The sequence below is a fragment of the Oncorhynchus masou genome, chromosome 29, assembly GCF_036934945.1.
Source record: "Oncorhynchus masou masou isolate Uvic2021 chromosome 29, UVic_Omas_1.1, whole genome shotgun sequence".
In the NCBI taxonomy this organism is placed as follows: Eukaryota; Metazoa; Chordata; class Actinopteri; order Salmoniformes; family Salmonidae; genus Oncorhynchus; species Oncorhynchus masou.
The window spans coordinates 38,614,267-38,630,671 of NC_088240.1; the positions used below are offsets into that span (position 1 = coordinate 38,614,267).

At 42.2% G+C, this 16,405-nt stretch overlaps 1 protein-coding gene across 1 annotated transcript in view; it reads left to right on the forward strand.

The window, feature by feature from the left end:
• Window positions 1–947: 947 nt before the first annotated feature.
• LOC135519595 (low-density lipoprotein receptor-related protein 2-like) overlaps window positions 948–16,405 on the forward strand; it is a 63,927-nt gene continuing 48,469 nt past the window's right edge. Inside the window, exons 1-9 of the mRNA XM_064944834.1 lie at window positions 948–1,032; window positions 7,644–7,760; window positions 9,536–9,646; window positions 9,779–9,892; window positions 10,111–10,227; window positions 10,813–10,956; window positions 11,147–11,266; window positions 11,390–11,518; window positions 12,056–12,225. Of these exons, the coding sequence (XP_064800906.1) occupies window positions 948–1,032; window positions 7,644–7,760; window positions 9,536–9,646; window positions 9,779–9,892; window positions 10,111–10,227; window positions 10,813–10,956; window positions 11,147–11,266; window positions 11,390–11,518; window positions 12,056–12,225 (1,107 nt within the window). The remainder of the gene's footprint in view (window positions 1,033–7,643; window positions 7,761–9,535; window positions 9,647–9,778; window positions 9,893–10,110; window positions 10,228–10,812; window positions 10,957–11,146; window positions 11,267–11,389; window positions 11,519–12,055; window positions 12,226–16,405) is intronic.

Here is a 16,405-nt window from a genome sequence, read left to right on the forward strand (position 1 = left end):
TTGACCATCTTTTTGCTAGCATGCAGATTGTGCTGTTGAAAACATGTTTTTGCTGGTTAATTGTATGAATATTGGGTGTCTTTCAGTCTCTTTCAAACCTCAATCATTTGCCACAAACAGCCTTGGTCATTCAGGCTCTCATGAGAAACATGCGTGATTGATTTAGAAAAAAAATGAGTACAAAGTAAACCAGGATCAACAAGATGTTCTGTATCAGTGGTACACACGTTGTATAGTACAATGGGAGTTGGGCTTGTCTTATTAGCATTTCCTACTATCTCAAATAGGTGTTTTCAGTTTGTTTCTCTCAATAATTGAGTTTAACCTATTTTTAGTTTATTTGTGCTACAGCATGTCACAACAAAAAACACTTGTGGGTTGATGTTGAAATTTCACATTGGGCAAAAAAAAGCCTGGCCAGCATGTGCATACTAAACCTCACACATGCTGTGCCCTTTTCCGGTTTAGGCCTAAATCCTTGGACAACGGTAACGCTCTATTAGGGAACAGAAGTTGGGAACAGAAGTTAGCACAGTTGGCTTAAATGAAGGACTAATCCTTTCTCATTATACAGCGCTCTCAACCCAGGTCCCTGACTATTATTTGATGCATAGGGTGCAATGTTTAGGCTAACCCAATGCTCATGTTGTGTTGAGTGACAGTCTGTCAGAGGCAGTGAACCCAAACATTTGACCTCCCGCAGTAATGCAATGTAACGTCTCAATTTCTGCTGCTTCCTATATATTTCTAGTAAAATGTAGCTTAACACATAAAAAGAAAATCGACAAAGTACAGCTTCATTCCTCACACACTATTTCTCGCCTCCTTTTGGACCTATGCCACTGCCAAACTCACTTGGGCTTTTCTCTGTTTTGTGTGAGGCAGTAAGACCCAAAGTCAGTTGTTCAGCAGTTGACTGCATTCTATTGCATTGATTTCCATATGAAATGGAGCAGCAGCACTTCACTCTGACAGGATGGACGGATCCAGCGCTCCACGCTGCCAGCCGTTTTCTGGACGCACATTCAGAAAGTGCGAGGGGACGTACCAAAACAAGGCGGTAGTGATGAAAGAGGCTACACCTCTTTCAGGGGCCCGACATGATTGGAAAGAGATGTTTTGGGGAAGGGACAAAATATTTTTTTGTGGGGTGGGGTTTAGTTTTTTTTTTGTAGGAAGCTATACTGTATTCTGCATTCTGCTATCCATCTCCATAGTCCCTTTGGCGTGTTGACATTTCCAGTTATGAGGTTTCAGCCCTGCTGGCTCTTCCATTGTTCTATTGTGATTTCACAGTGGGGTCTGAGGCATTGCGAGGCATCGTTCTAATGAAAATTCCTCTGCTGCTCCTCTTTGTTTGGCAGTAGTAGGGCTATTTTTCACTGTGGATGGTGTGGGGTTCTCACCTGCTGTGGGTTTAAGATGGATAATTAGAAAAGACATGGTCAGAGAGATTAACAAAAAGAAAACAACACCAAACTAAACAAAACAGTCAAAACAAAGACACTAACAAAAAAGTGCCAATCCTTAGACAACAGATTCCTAATAGTATATTTGCATCATATTGGCCACTTTTCTCTTAACTTTCTCTTAATAGCCTCTATTTTGACCATTGTTATTACATTTAGGCTTTTAAAAATTAATTTATCAATTTATTCCTGAAGGAAAGCTGTCGTTACTCCGATGACTTTAAAAAAAGACTGTGGCTGAATGTAAGAGCAGCTCACATTCATTGAAAAGTCCACTTTAGTCTGCCAGTCACCTTTCCCAGAACTGATACTGTCAGGAAACACTGGCTTCATTTGAAGGACTCAGAAGATTGGTTTCCTTTTGGCGAAGGTTGTTGAAAGCTGTTTAACCTAATGTATAGCATACAGGGATTATGATCGTCCCCATTGTTGCTCGGAAGTCTTAGGAGTGTCCTTCCTCTCTTAGGAGTGTCCTTCCTCTCTTAGGAGTGTCCTTTCTCTGAACTTGAAGTCCAGTGATGCCTATTATTTATTATATTTTCACTCTTTAAATTTTTTTTGTTGTTTTGTTGATTAGCTGGTGGACATTGACACATGCAATCCTACTTCTGGGTCAAGCAACAAGTGATCATGGTTTTATGAAATCTTTAGACAAAATGAATCACTATTTTCAGTAGTATCCTTGGAGTTGTCAATGCACCCATGGTTTTCTTCTGATATCTACCGTATATTGAAAAATGTTACATATTCGGAGTAAAATGATCGTAATGGCATGGTGCATAAGACTATTAACTGTCTGTTCAGGGGTACAGAGATAAACCCAAATGTCTTTCAGTGGTGTCACTGTGCCGCTCCGATACTGTATGCACCTTTTGTCTTACCTGCCATGTTACAGATGATGCTGAAACCTTCGGGATCATTGCCTCGCAACAAAGGCACCCTTTGAGCTAATGGGGGAGCAATTTTATCATTAGTAAACTGAGCAGGAAAAAGGCTTGCTTCCCAATTGGCTGCTGAAGGAGTTAAATATGAAGCCCATTTGGCCGGTGTAGTTTAAAAGACGTTTGGTGGTCGGCTAATTATTCTGAGACAAAACCTCATGATATGAGAAGCCTCGCAAGGATTTTAGTGCAGTAGAACAGCCATGACCCCACAACTCAAGTGGAAGTTATCCATCTTTGAAGTGCCCATTACATAAAAGAGATGATTAACTACTGACTCGCTTATAATAAACTGTCTGCTTACACAAAATGTGCCAACTGAATGGGCTGAGATTTGTCAAGTCAATTCATTACAAATCGTTATGACTGTTTGAAAAGGATGGAGCATTTCCTTTGGCTTTTGGCATTTGGTTCAGTAGCGGTCTTATTGTAAGTGTTCTTTTTTCACCTGTCAGAGGTTAATACTTTGCCAGACTTGTTCTATAATATGTAGGCAGAATCATAATGTCAGTGTCCAACGATACCACTTTGGCCTTGAATAGCTTCCGTTGTCAATGTCCTATCAAAGGATTCATATCATCAGAACCTGTGCAACCGATGCTTTGCCAGTTTATCTTTATTTTAAACGAAAACAAGAAAAAGGCAGAGGGTACGTTGGCAGGAGTTTCCTGAAAGATTTCAACTTATCAGCACAAGATCAAAAGACAACATCATACTAATGCTCAGGAGAATGAGTGCCTTCTTTTTAGCATGATGGTGTGGTGGGATTGAATATTCTTATTCCGTTACAAAATTGTCCGGTAGGTATATTAATCACGTTGGTTCATTTTTGTCTGCAATTGACCAGTGTCTTCATCTTTTGCAAGTCCTTATCATGTAACGTGCTCATATGCCTTTGGAATTTGAAGTAATTGGCTGATAGCTGTGGTGGGAGAGAAGCACTACATGAAAGGTTGCGGTAATAGAAACCCAGTGCACATGCTGATTGGTGATGGTACAACTAGTTGGTGCAATGGAAATACCTGATTACAGGCATATTTGCTTTTAGGACAAGGACGAAATTGTGGTGTAGATATTGGGGGGGGGACAAACAGTAGACGGGGGGACCGGGGGTCCTCCCCCGTCATTTTATTTAGCATTTTAAAACGTATTTCCTCCAATCTACACAGTTTGACATGGCGTATTATGCCTCTCTTGAGTGGTATGTTGAGGGGTATTTTGAAAGCACAGTAAAGGTGGAAGGATAAGTGGAGAGATAAGTCATCAAATTGGCAAATATTAAGAAGACACAAAATATGAAGACTGAGTTGAATTATTATGATGTAGATATAGTAAGAGTGTGAACATACCATGGACAAAGCCTGCCACTTGTGGTGTTGAATGTTGATCCTGACTCCCGAGTCTCCCGACCGTGATCTGTCAGCATCCACTCGCCATTCTAAAAGTTTTCTTCTGATGGCAGAAATGCAGATGACAACGTGGTACTGTGGTACTGTTTTGGTGGATTCATTTTAGCCTGTTAGGGGTGACAGGTCAGCGCAAGCAAAGTTTTGAACTCGATGGAGCAGCCCCCCAAAATATTCCAGCCAATGGGGAAACCAGAACAAATGTACTTCACACACTTCACGCACTTCCTCTTAAATCTGAGCCAAACTGACAGCACTATGACCCAATGAGAATGTGGGGGACACTGACTGAAATGAGTGGGGAGGGGCACTAATAGACAGTGCGGCTGAGCGGAGGTGACGCATTGCGTCCCAAAAGGGCCGGACTAACGCATTTTGGGCACCGTGGCACCTACTTCCAGGCTTTTTTTCCATGGGGCAGAGTGAAAAATTAGCAGTTTTGTAATGATATTCTAAACATTTTGTCAAGAGGCTGAAAGAAAAAATGTAAATCTAATTTCCTACCTACAATTCTAGACATTTTGCCATGGGACAGAAATAAAAATGTACTGTTTTATAGCTCATCTCATCCTATTCTTAAAATGTTGTCATGAGGATGAGAGAACATTTGGTCATTTTAAAGCTAATGTCCTACTATCCTACACATTTTGACATGAGGCTGAGAGATCAATTCGCAGTTTAAATAAAATATTCTGTAATTCTACACATTTTGCCGTAACTTATGACGTGTTCATATACTATATGGGGGCCCCCCAGACCTCCTGGGGGTGACCAACCAAAACATATTTACGTTTGTTTGTATGATTTTAAATCAATTATTGTGAGGGACGAATCGGGGCACCGATCCCCCCCCCTCCCAATATACTGTTCTGTATATTGGGGGGGATATATTCCCCCATCCCCTGTGGCAATTTCACCTATGTTGTAGAAGTTACAATCCATGTATTAATGCATAATGTTTTACATAATGATCAATGGATATCCCCATTGACACATTTATATTATGTGAAAATTGTTCATGAATTTTTTCAAAAAATCTTATTGTCCAAATTTGGAAATGTAATGTTTTTTTCTTATTAAGTGTTTTGTGTGTGTTTTGATCGGTGGGATGGCAGTGTTAGATTCAAAGATTAGAAATCAATGTCATTCCATTTGTATTACTGATTTTATTTCTCACAGTGTTGTTTGTTTCTATTTCCATGTCTTCAGTTTGTTTTGCAACTGAGGTATAAAACCTTTCTCTTCAGCACATATTTGACCAACCAGGGAGTGTGTTTAAAGGTAGTCGAAAAGACACTGTAGACCACCAACCACAGACATACACCACCAACCACCACCTTGCATCTCCTTTAGCAAAGAATTTGGGTTTAAGGGTTGCGGTACCACCTGGTACCACTATGTATTCCAATTACATTTCTGACAAGGAACAGCATGTGCCTTAAATCATGTCAGAGAGAAACAATCAGAAATGCACATTCCAATTCAGATGGGTCTGACAGAACGCTCTGCCACTGAACTATGCTGCCTCAGTCGATATCTCCTGGAAAACATCGGGAAGGTAGACGGGAAGGTAGAGTGGTGGTACCTTATCTCCTCAGATGCCACTCAGTGAGAACATCAAAAGGAGGCTTGGGATGAGTGTGCTGAGGGTTGTATAACTGTCTGGAGGCTGGCTGGCACGATCATCTCCAGGTCATCTCAATGCTGTTACCAGCATGCTTCATCAATAAGAGACATTCCAAAACACACTTAACACTGTTTAGATGTTTTCATAAGAGACACAAAGAGTTCCAATTATTCATAGGAAGTAGTAGAGAGGGAAAATAAGAGCGGAAATGTTTTCACATTTCTGACCTAATTAAAAAATACACATGATCATGATCAACTGATTAAGAGAATGGAGAATTATGCACCTGGGGACTGAAGGTATTACAAAAAAGTTTGGTCCAAAGATCTTTAGTAGTAATAATGTTTTTTTTGTGTAAGAATCATCTGGCATTATCTTACTTAGACCTATTTGGACAGTGACACAATTTGCATAATTTTGGCTCAGTTCGCCACCACAATGGATTTGAAAGGAAAACAATCAAGATGTGCTTTAAGTGTAGACTTTCATCTTTAATTTAAGGGTTTTGTCAAAATTATTGTATGAACCGTGTAGGAATTCCATAGCCCTCTAATTTTAGGGTCTCAAAAGTAATTGGACAAACTAACAATCATAAATTAAATTGGGAGTTTTATTACTTGGTTGCAAATCCTTTGCAGTCAAATGACTGCCGGAAGTCTGGAACCCATAGTTTCTTCCCTGGTGATGCCCTGGTGATGCTCTGCCAGGCCTTTACTGCAGCTGTCTTCAGTTCCTGCTTGTTTTTTGGGCATTTTGCCTTCAGTTTTGCCTTCAGCAATTGAAATGCATGCTCAATTGGATTGAGGTCAGGTGATTGACTTGGCCATTGCAGAACATTCTCTTCTTTGCCTTAAAAAAGTATTGGGTTGCTTTCGCAGGTCATTGTCCATCTGCACTGTGAAGCGAGTTTTGAAGCACTTGGCTAAATGTGAGCAGATAATATAGCCCTAAAAACTTCAGAATTTATCCTGCTGTTCTTGTTGGCAGTCACATCATCAATAAAAACAAGGGAACCAGTTCCATTGGCAGCCATACATGCCCACATCATAACACTACCTCCTCCATGCTTCACAGATGAGGTGGTATGCTTTGGATCATGAGCAGTTCCTTCCCTTCTCCATACACTTCTCTACCCATCATTCTGGTACAAGTTGATCTTTGTCCATCTGTCTTTTGTCTCATCTGTCCACGTTCCAGAACTATACTAGGCTTTTTTTTAGATGTTTTATGGGAAACTCTAACCTGGTCTTCCTGTTTTTGAGGCTTACCAATGGTTTACGTCTTGTGGTAAACTCTCTGTATTTACTCTGGTGAAGTCCTCACTTGATTGTTGACATTGACACAGATACGCCTACCTCCTGGAAGGTGTTCTTGATCTGGCCAACTTTTGTGAAGGGGTTTTTCTTCACCAAGGAAATCATTATTCTGTCATCTACAACAGTTGTTTTCCGTGGTCTTCCGGGCCTTTTGGTGTTTTTTTGGTGTATCTCTCTGATGGGTTTGTTTTGATTTTTCAGCCTAATGATGGCTTGCTTCACTGGCAGTGACAGCTCTTTGGACTTCATATTGAGGGTTAACAGCAACTGATTCTAAATGCCACACTTGAAATCAACCTTTTATCTGCTTACTTGTAAGTTAACTAATGAGGGAATAACACACACCTGGCCATGGTACTGCTGAGCAGCAAATTGTCCAATTACTTTTGCTCGCTTAAAAAGTGGGGACCACATATAAAAAGCGCTGTAATTCCTACACCGTTCACCTGATTTGGATGTAAATCCCCTGACATTCTGTGCTTTCAGCTCATATTCATTATTTCATTTGAACTCCAATATGCTGTGGTAGACAGCTAAAATAATAATAAGTCAATGTCCAAATATTTATGGACCTGACTGTGCATATTGACTCTTGTTGCTGATAACATGGAAACTAAAATGGGATGTGCTGTTTGTCTCCTTAGCCCATGTAACGGTGATCATTTCCAGTGTTTGAGTGACTTTACAAAAGAGGGAGTCAATACACAAGTACTGGGTAGACCATACAGGGTACAAAATATTTCAATTAGTTCAAAATATTTCAATACATTTTCACCAATGTGAAAGATGTCACAAATTGTAAACACAGGACTCTATGACAAAGGCAATTACGATGTAGAGAACTGTTGCACTTGTGGTTAAGTTGCTCCTCAATCTCTCTGCAGCTAGTAGGAGATGCTCCAGTGAGCAGTTCAGCTGCACCAATGGGGCGTGCATCCCAGGGGAGTACAGGTGTGACCGGCTGCCCGACTGCTCCGACGGGGCTGATGAGACAGACTGCCGTAAGTCCCCCAATGTGGCTTTACTTACCTTCTTGCCTCAGGCTCCTCTGGCATTTTAATCAATTTGTAAAATTAATAGGCTCGCTGACTAACAGAATGGCCACAATATGCTTCTTGTTGTCAGAGGTTGATTGCAGATTCCTTGGTGGATTAGTCAAGCTGAAGTCAGCTGCTATTCCATTATTGTGCCGACATGTTAGACTCACACTTTGGTAATTTCCCAATGTCAGAAACAATGCCAAGGCTGTTTTGGTGCTAATAGAAAACCTACAGTAACTGTTTTTATCCTCCCATTAGCTTTTAGCATTTTTTCTTGTTTGCGGCTGTACATAATTCCATACACAGCTTTATATTTCAGAGGTAAATTGCCACCATAACTTCATGGGGGAGCAGCCAAGGGTATATTTCACATGTAACCAGGTGGTTCAATAGGGGTGGGCCCTTCTACTGTTAATGAGATTAAAACAGAGTTAGAGCTGCTAAAATAATGATCTGCTAGCAGCGGACTGTTACATTTGGCTAATTGCAAGGGTGTAAAACTTCTTAAAGGATCGGTGTCCCGCTAGCGGGACAACTTCCGGTGAAACTGGAGGTTGCGTAATTCAAATAAATTCTAATAGTTATTATGGATTTTGAAACATTTAGGTACATATAAGTTTTATATCGTCTGAAAGCTTAAATTCTTGTTAATCTAACTGCACTGTCTGATTTACAGTAGCTATTATAGCGAAAACATGCCATGCGATTGTTTGAGGACGGCCCCGCACATCAAAATATTTTTCCACCAGCACAGGTTTCATACATTCACATATAAAGATTAAATATTCACTTAATTTTTGAAAATCTTCCTCTGATTTGTCATCCAAAGAGTCCCAGCTATAACATGTAGTGTCGTTTTGTTAGATAAAATCCTTTTCTATATCCCAAAAAGTCTGTTTAGTTGGCGCCATCGATTTGAGTCATCCACTCGTTCAATTTGCAGAGAAAGGAATCTGAAAATCTACCCCTAAACCTTGTTTCAACAAGTCAAAATGCATTTCTATTTATTCCTCAGACACCCTAAAATGTAATCAAACTATAATATTTCTTTCAGAAAGAAGTATGTTCAATAGGAAACCGATTTTAGCAGGTGCACAACTTCGTCATGGTGCACAAAAACACAGATTTCCAAGACTGTGTCCTCTTATTAAAATGGTTATTTCTTATTCATTTTTGAAGTTACAAGCCTGAAACCTTGAACATAGACTGCTGACACCCTGTGGAAGCCATAGGAATTGTACCAAGGGAGCTATTTTATAATAGGATTTTCCCCTACCATATCTATTGTGTTATATTCTCCTCCATTATTTTAACATTTCTACAAACTGTTTTCTACAAAGTGTTTTCTTTCCAATGGTACCAATTATATGCATATCCTGGCCTCAGGGCCTGAGCTACAGGCAGTTTACTTTGGGCACGTCGTTCAGGCGGAAATTGAAAAAAAGGGGCCTAGCCCTAAGAAGTTCATTAATGCTTGAGTACATGAGAACATTATATAGGAATGTTTAAGACTACTGACATTTAAAACATTTGACGTTTGACATTTGAGACATGTTTAAGACTGCTAGAGACATTTGACCTTTGACAGGGGAAAGGGTTATACACCTCTTTGAACAAATGATTTGTTTTGGGAATTGATGCTGATTCCTTATATTCCTTAAACATTCCACAGATGGGTTTGTTCTATGTCGGTTTAGTATGATTGGCCTGTTCTGGCATGTTCATTTCCTTCTTAGACTACCCTGAGTGTACAGAACTGAGGTGTGCCAACGGTGCCTGTTATAACCAGACTCAGCGCTGTGACCAGGTCGTGGACTGCCGTGACGCGTCAGACGAGTCCAACTGCAGTAAGTGTCTACTTCTGGCCGTGACGCATGATCACACATTCAGCCAGACCCTCTACCTGAGCAGCAGGGTTGAGATGAAGAACTTAGAAATACAGTCAGTTGCTGAAGGGGTTTTGTGTCTGCTTTCTACAGCACAGCACTGCAGCAGTGGCCTGTTCCAATGTGGCAACGGAGAGTGTGTCCCTCAACGCTACGTCTGTGACCACGACGACGACTGTGGAGACAGGAGTGACGAACAGAACTGCAGTGCGTACCTCTACCCTCCTTGCACCATTGCTGCTATCTGAAAACCTTGAGTCTGCAGCTCTTATCTTAACTCCCCAGATAGATTCTCCCCCTAACCTGGACTTAATCTGACCTTTTCTATGTGCTCTCTCTCTCTCTCTCTCTCTCTCTCTCTCTCTCTCTCTAACGCTCTCTCTCTCTCTCTCTCTCTCTCTCTCTCTCGCCCTCCCTCCATGTAGCCTATCCCGCTTGCAGAGGGAGCTACTTCACGTGCCCCAGTGGTCGCTGTATTCACCAAGTCTGGCTTTGTGATGGAGAAGACGACTGTGAAGACAATGCAGATGAGAAAGGCTGTGGTATGGATGCTACAGAGTTCCACCTCCCCTTCCTGATGCTAGTCTCTTTGGTCAAATCTCTCTTGACACATTTCTAATATTGGACACAGAGCCATGAAAAGGAAACAGTACGCAGGTTCAGTGGAAGCACACTTTAATGAGTGAGAAACGCTGTTGTGTATGAACCTGATTCACCTCTGGTCTCCATGTGGTATTCAAATGCCTCCTTGTGATCCAAGATGGCTCAGCTCTCCAAAGAGCTTTAGAATTCCTCCACACTGCTCTGAAGTATGTTTTTAGAGGATGGGCTGCAGAACCTTCCGAGCCCCCATGTGACCCTCTCGATACCCCCCCCCCCCCACCCCCAGTGATTTAAAGTGACAGTGTTTCCCCAGACAATGAAGTTTGAGTCACAGTGCCCTTGAGTTCAGCCCGTGAATTCCTATGAAGATAAGTCTGCTGTCTTCAATGCATACCTCACACACTGTTGCTGTTTTCGCAAAGCACAAATGTGGCATGTGTACAACTGTGGTTCCCTCCTGTTTTTGCTCTCTATTGTCTCTGGTGTGGTCAAAGGCAGTGAAGATGACTTTGTATTCTCTGTAGATGCCATACCACGTGAGTGCTATCCTGGAGAATGGCCCTGTCCGTCCTCAGGCCTGTGTATCCCCATGGACCAACTGTGTGATGGGAAAGCCCAATGTCCAGATGGAGAGGATGAGACCAGCACCACTGCTGGACGCAATTGCAGTCAGTAACAATACAACCAGTTTAACATGCACGCACACACACACACACACACACACACACACACACACACACACACACACACACACACACACACACACACACACACACACACACACACACACACACACACACTAACCTTTATTTTGAAAAGTGCCATTGAGAGTAATGTGTGTCTGTCTGTGGTTGTCAGGTATCTGGAGGTGTGCCTCACTGAGCTGTGAGCATCGCTGTCATGCGTCCCCCGAGGGAGGAACCTGCTCATGTCCTTCTGGATACATTGTCAACAATAACAACATCCGCTCTTGTATCGGTGAATACTGATCCATTCACTCATTGACATTGAAAGAACTGGAAACTCAGGCTACCGGAAGTAGAATATGGGATGTGTGCTTTTGACTCATTCAATTTTTTATAATTATGTTCTTGGGTGAAGACTTTGATGACTGTACGATGTGGGGCGTCTGCGATCAGCTCTGTGAAGACAGGATGGGAACCCATCGCTGCAGCTGTCGAGAGGGCTATTTCCTAGAGCAGCACCGATACTGCAGCGCTAACATCTCAAGTGAGTAGCCGTGGTTGAGCTTCAATATACTTCAACATATCAAACCCATTCCTCCAGGCCCAAAGCCTTCAGCCCCTCAGCCCAGCCTCCTATCTGCCAGCCCCTGCCAGCCTGCTCTGCTTTCTGGTGCATTGTTGCGCACCGAGTGTTGTTTTAGCCAGTCGTTTGCTTCTGTGGACCAGTGAATGACTATTGACAAAGAGACAGACCCCTCTGCCTTTGATCATGAGGCTAGCAGCAAGGAGATATTCTATCTGTTAGTAGTACAGATCAAATTATCTTGGCCATATGGGTTCCTAAAAATGACATCAAATGGATTAAATGAAAATAAAAAAGGTTCTACCATAGATTTAGATTTGAATCAGGTATCGAAGCTGACTGACTAAAATGTATCGTTTTTTATTCACTATCTCTTCCACTCCTGTGTAAAATCACGACTCATTATTTAGGTGAAGTCTAAAAATAAATGCTTCTAACCAGAGATTAGGAAATGTCTGATATTGTTGTCTTACTGATTGCCTTGTCTACTGTCGGTAGCTGGAGTACCCTCGCTGATCTTCTCCAATGGCCGAGACCTGCTGATTGGTGACATCCATGGGCACAGCTCTCGCACCCTGGTCCATTCCCGGAACAGAGGCGTCGTTGTCGGGGTGGACTTCCACTTCCAACTCAAAAGAGTCTTTTGGACAGATACTATTCAGAACAAGGTAATACTGGTCTTTGAATACTCAAATACTTCATCCAATCCCCATCATGAATGGTTTCCTCTGGCCCAGTTAAAGGAATTAGTGCATCGCTGTAATTACCTGTACAGTAGACCATAGTTACAGTCCACAAGATAGAAATGCATTGTTTGAGGAAATCCTTGAGTTGTACAGGAACTTGCCTCCCCCCCCCCTCTCAAAGGAGAGTGAATACTTTGACAGATCTCTTAATACCACCACTGTTAATACTGTACCATCAGGCAGACCTAATGGCTCCAAAATGACTGGGTCATAATGAAGGGGAAGTAGAAAAATATCTAATCAGGAAAGCTGATACTGTCTGATATACTTGTACAATGTTTACATAGCTCTGTGTACTTTCTTCAAACTTTCTTATTGTCAAAGTGATCGTATAGTATTTGTTTTCACCATGTCCACCCTGTTATATGCATTCTTTGGCCAGCTCAAAGGGCTTTGTTCAGTCTCTTGGCTTCTGTATGGTTTGAACCCCAGCCATGAGGCTGAAAAGCAGAAACGTACCAGGAGCGGGGTATCTGTGTAGATCAGCTACCTCCATGGCAGAATGACAGCTGATTTAAAGTGTGTGTGTGGGGTGGGGGGTGGGGCGACCACAAACAGGGCATGTGAACAAACTGGGGAGGTCAAACTAGTAGGCTACCCCCACATCTTCAGTTTCTCTTTAAACAGGTCAGCTGAAAATCCTGCTTTTTAGATGTCTGGATCTCATTTCAAATGAGTCAGAGCTGAAAAGAGCACTATCCTTTCCTAGGTGCCAAGGCTTCAAGCCTGAGAAACTGGTGCCATCTTTGAATCGGTAGAGTAGAGGTTTCAGAATAATACCTGACCAGCACCACTCACCATTAGGCTACCTGCCACCCCCAAATCAAATCAATCAAATCAAGAATTTAAGAATGTGTTCTTAACTGACTTGCCTAGTTAAATAAAGGTTAAATAAAAAATTAGCAGATGTTATTGCAGGTGTAGCAAAATGCTTGTGCTTCTAGCTCCAACAGCGCAGTAATATATTTTTATTTATTTTTATTTTATTTCACCTTTATTTAACCAGGTAGGCCAGTTGGGAACAAGTTCCCATTTACAACTGCGACCTGGCCAAGATAAAGCAAACCAGTGCGACACAAACAACACAGAGTTACACATGGGATAAACAAACGTACAGTCAATAACACAATAGAAAAATCTATATACAGTGTGTGCAAATGTAATACGATTAGGGAGGTAAGGCAATAAATAGGCCATAGTGGCGAAATAATTACAATTTAGCAAAAACACTGGAGTGATAGATGTGCAGAAGATGAATGTGCAAGTAGAGATACTGGGGTGCAATGGAGCAAAACAAAAAATAACAATATGGTGATGAGGTAGTTGGGTGTGCTATTTACAGATGGACTATGTACAGGTGCAATGATCTATCTGTAAGCTGCTCAGACAGCTAATGCTTAAAGCTAGTGAGAGAGATATGAGTCTCCAGCTACAGTGATTTTTGCAATTCGTTCCAGTCATTGGCAGCAGAGAACTGGAAGGAAAGGCGGCCAAAGCAGGAGTTGGCTTTGGGGGTGACCAGTGAAATATACCTGCTGGAGCACGTGCTACGGGTGGGTGCTGCTATGGTGACCAGTGAGCTGAGATTAGGCGGTGCTTTACCTAGCAAAGACTTATAGATGACCTGGAGCCAGTAGGTTTGGCGACGGATATGAAGCGATGGCCAGCCAACGAGAGCATACCAGGTCGCAGTGGTGGGTAGTATAGGATGCTTTGGTGACAAAACGGATGGCACTGTAATAGACTGCATCCAATTTGCTGAGTCGAGTGTTGGAATCTATTTTGTAAATGACATCTCCGAATTCAAGGATTTGTAGGATAGTCAGTTTTACAAGGGTATGTACAAGGGTATGTAAAGCATAGCAGCATGAGTGATGGATGCTTTGTTGTGAAATGGAAGACAATTCCAGATTTAACTTTGGATTGGAGATGCTTAATGTGAGTCTGGAAGGAGAGTTTACAGTCTAGCCAGACACCTAGGTATTTGTAGTAGTCCACATATTCTAAGTCAGAACCGTCCAGAGTACTGATGCTAGATGGGCGGGTGGGTGCGGGCAGTGATCGGTTGAAGAGCATGCATTTCGTTTTCCTTGCATTTAAGAGCAGTTGGAGGCCATGGAAGGAGTGTTGTATGGCATTGAAGCTCGTCTGGAGGTTTGTTAACACAGTGTCCAAAGAAGGGCCAGAATTATACAGAATGGCGTCGTCTGCGTAGATGTGAATCAGAGAATCACCAGCAGCAAGAGCGACATCATTGATGTATACAGGGAAAAGAGTCAGCCCGAGAATTGAGCCCTGTGGCACCCCCATAGAGACTGCCAGAGGTCCGGATAACAGGCCCTCTGATTTGATACACTGAACTCTTTCTGAGAAGTAGTTGGTGAACCAGGCGAGGCAGTCATAACCTCTAGCGTCGAGCAATCCCGTATCCGGGAGTGTAATCATAGCCTCAAGCTCATTAGCATAACGCAACGTTAACTATTCATGAAAATCGCAAATGAAATGAAAGAAATATATTCACTCACAAGCTTAGCCTTTTGTTAACAACACTGTCATCTCAGATTTTCAAAATATGCTTTTCAACCATCGCTACACAAGCATTTGTGTAAGAGGTATTGATAGCTAGCATAGCATTAGCCTAGTATTCAGCAGGCAACATTTTCACAAAAACAAGAAAAGCATTCAAACGAAATAATTTACCTTTGAAGAACTTCGGATGTTTTCAATGAGGAGACTCTCAGTTAGATAGCAAATGTTCAGTTTTTCCAAAAAGATTATTTGTGTAGGAGAAATCGCTCCGTTTTGTTCATCACGTTTGGCTAAGAAAGAACCCCGAAAATTCAGTCATTACAACGCCTAACTTTTTTTCCAAATTAACTCCATAATATCGACAGAAACATGGCAAACGTTGTTTAGAATCAATCCTCAAGGTGTTTTTCACATCTATTCGATGATAAATCATTCGTGGCAGTCTTATGGTTAATCTTCCAATGATATGCCTACAAATACGTCACAATGCTGCAGACACCATGGGGAAACGACAGAAAGTGTAGGCTCATTCCTGGAGCATTCACAGCCATATAAGGAGACATTGGAACACAGCGCATTCAAAATCTGGGGCACTTCCTGTATGAAATTTCATCTTGGTTTCGCCTGTAGTTTTAGTTCTGTGGCACTCACAGACAATATCTTTGCAGTTTTGGAAACGTCAGAGTGTTTTCTTTCCAAATCTGTCAATTATATGCATAGTCGAGCATCTTTTCGTGACAAAATATCTTGTTTAAAACGGGAAAGTTTTTTATCCAAAAATTAAAAGAGCGCCCCCTATATCGAAGAAGTTAAGGAACCAAGGCTGTTGAGTCTGCCGATAAGAATGTGGTGATTGACAGAGTTGAAAGCCTTGGCTTGGTCGATGAAGACGGCTCCACAGTGTTGTCTTTTATCAATGGCGGTTATGATATCGTTTAGGACCTTGAGCGTGGCTGAGGTGCACCTATGACCAGCTCGGAAACCAGATTGCATAGCGAAGAAGGTACAGTGGGATTCAAAATGGTCGGTGATCTGTTTGTTAACTTGGCTTTCGAAGACATTAGAAAGGCAGGGTAGGATAGATACAGGTCTGTAACAGTTTGGTTCTAGAGTGTCTCCCCCTTTGAAGAGGGGGATGACCGCGTTAGCTTTCCAATCTTTAGGAATCTCAGACGATGCAAAAGAGAGGTTGAACAGGCTAGTAATAGGAGTTGCAACAATTGCGGCAGATTATTTTAGAAAGAGAGGGTCGAGATTGTCTAGCCCGGCTGATTTGTAGGGGTGAAGGAGAAATGGGGGAGGCTTGGGCAAGTTGCTGTGGGGGTGTGCAGAGCTGTTGACCTGGGTATGGGTAGCCAGGTGGAAAGCATTGCCAGCCGTAGAAAAATGCTTGTTGAAATTCTCGATTATCGGCCTCCCGGGTGGCACAGTGGTCTATTGCACTGCATCGCAGAGGAAGGTTTGGCCGGCAGGGATATCCTTGTCTCATCGCTCACTAGCGACTCCTGCGGTGGGCAGGGTCCAGTGCACGCTGACCAGGTCGCCAGGTGTACGGTGTTTCCTCCGACACATG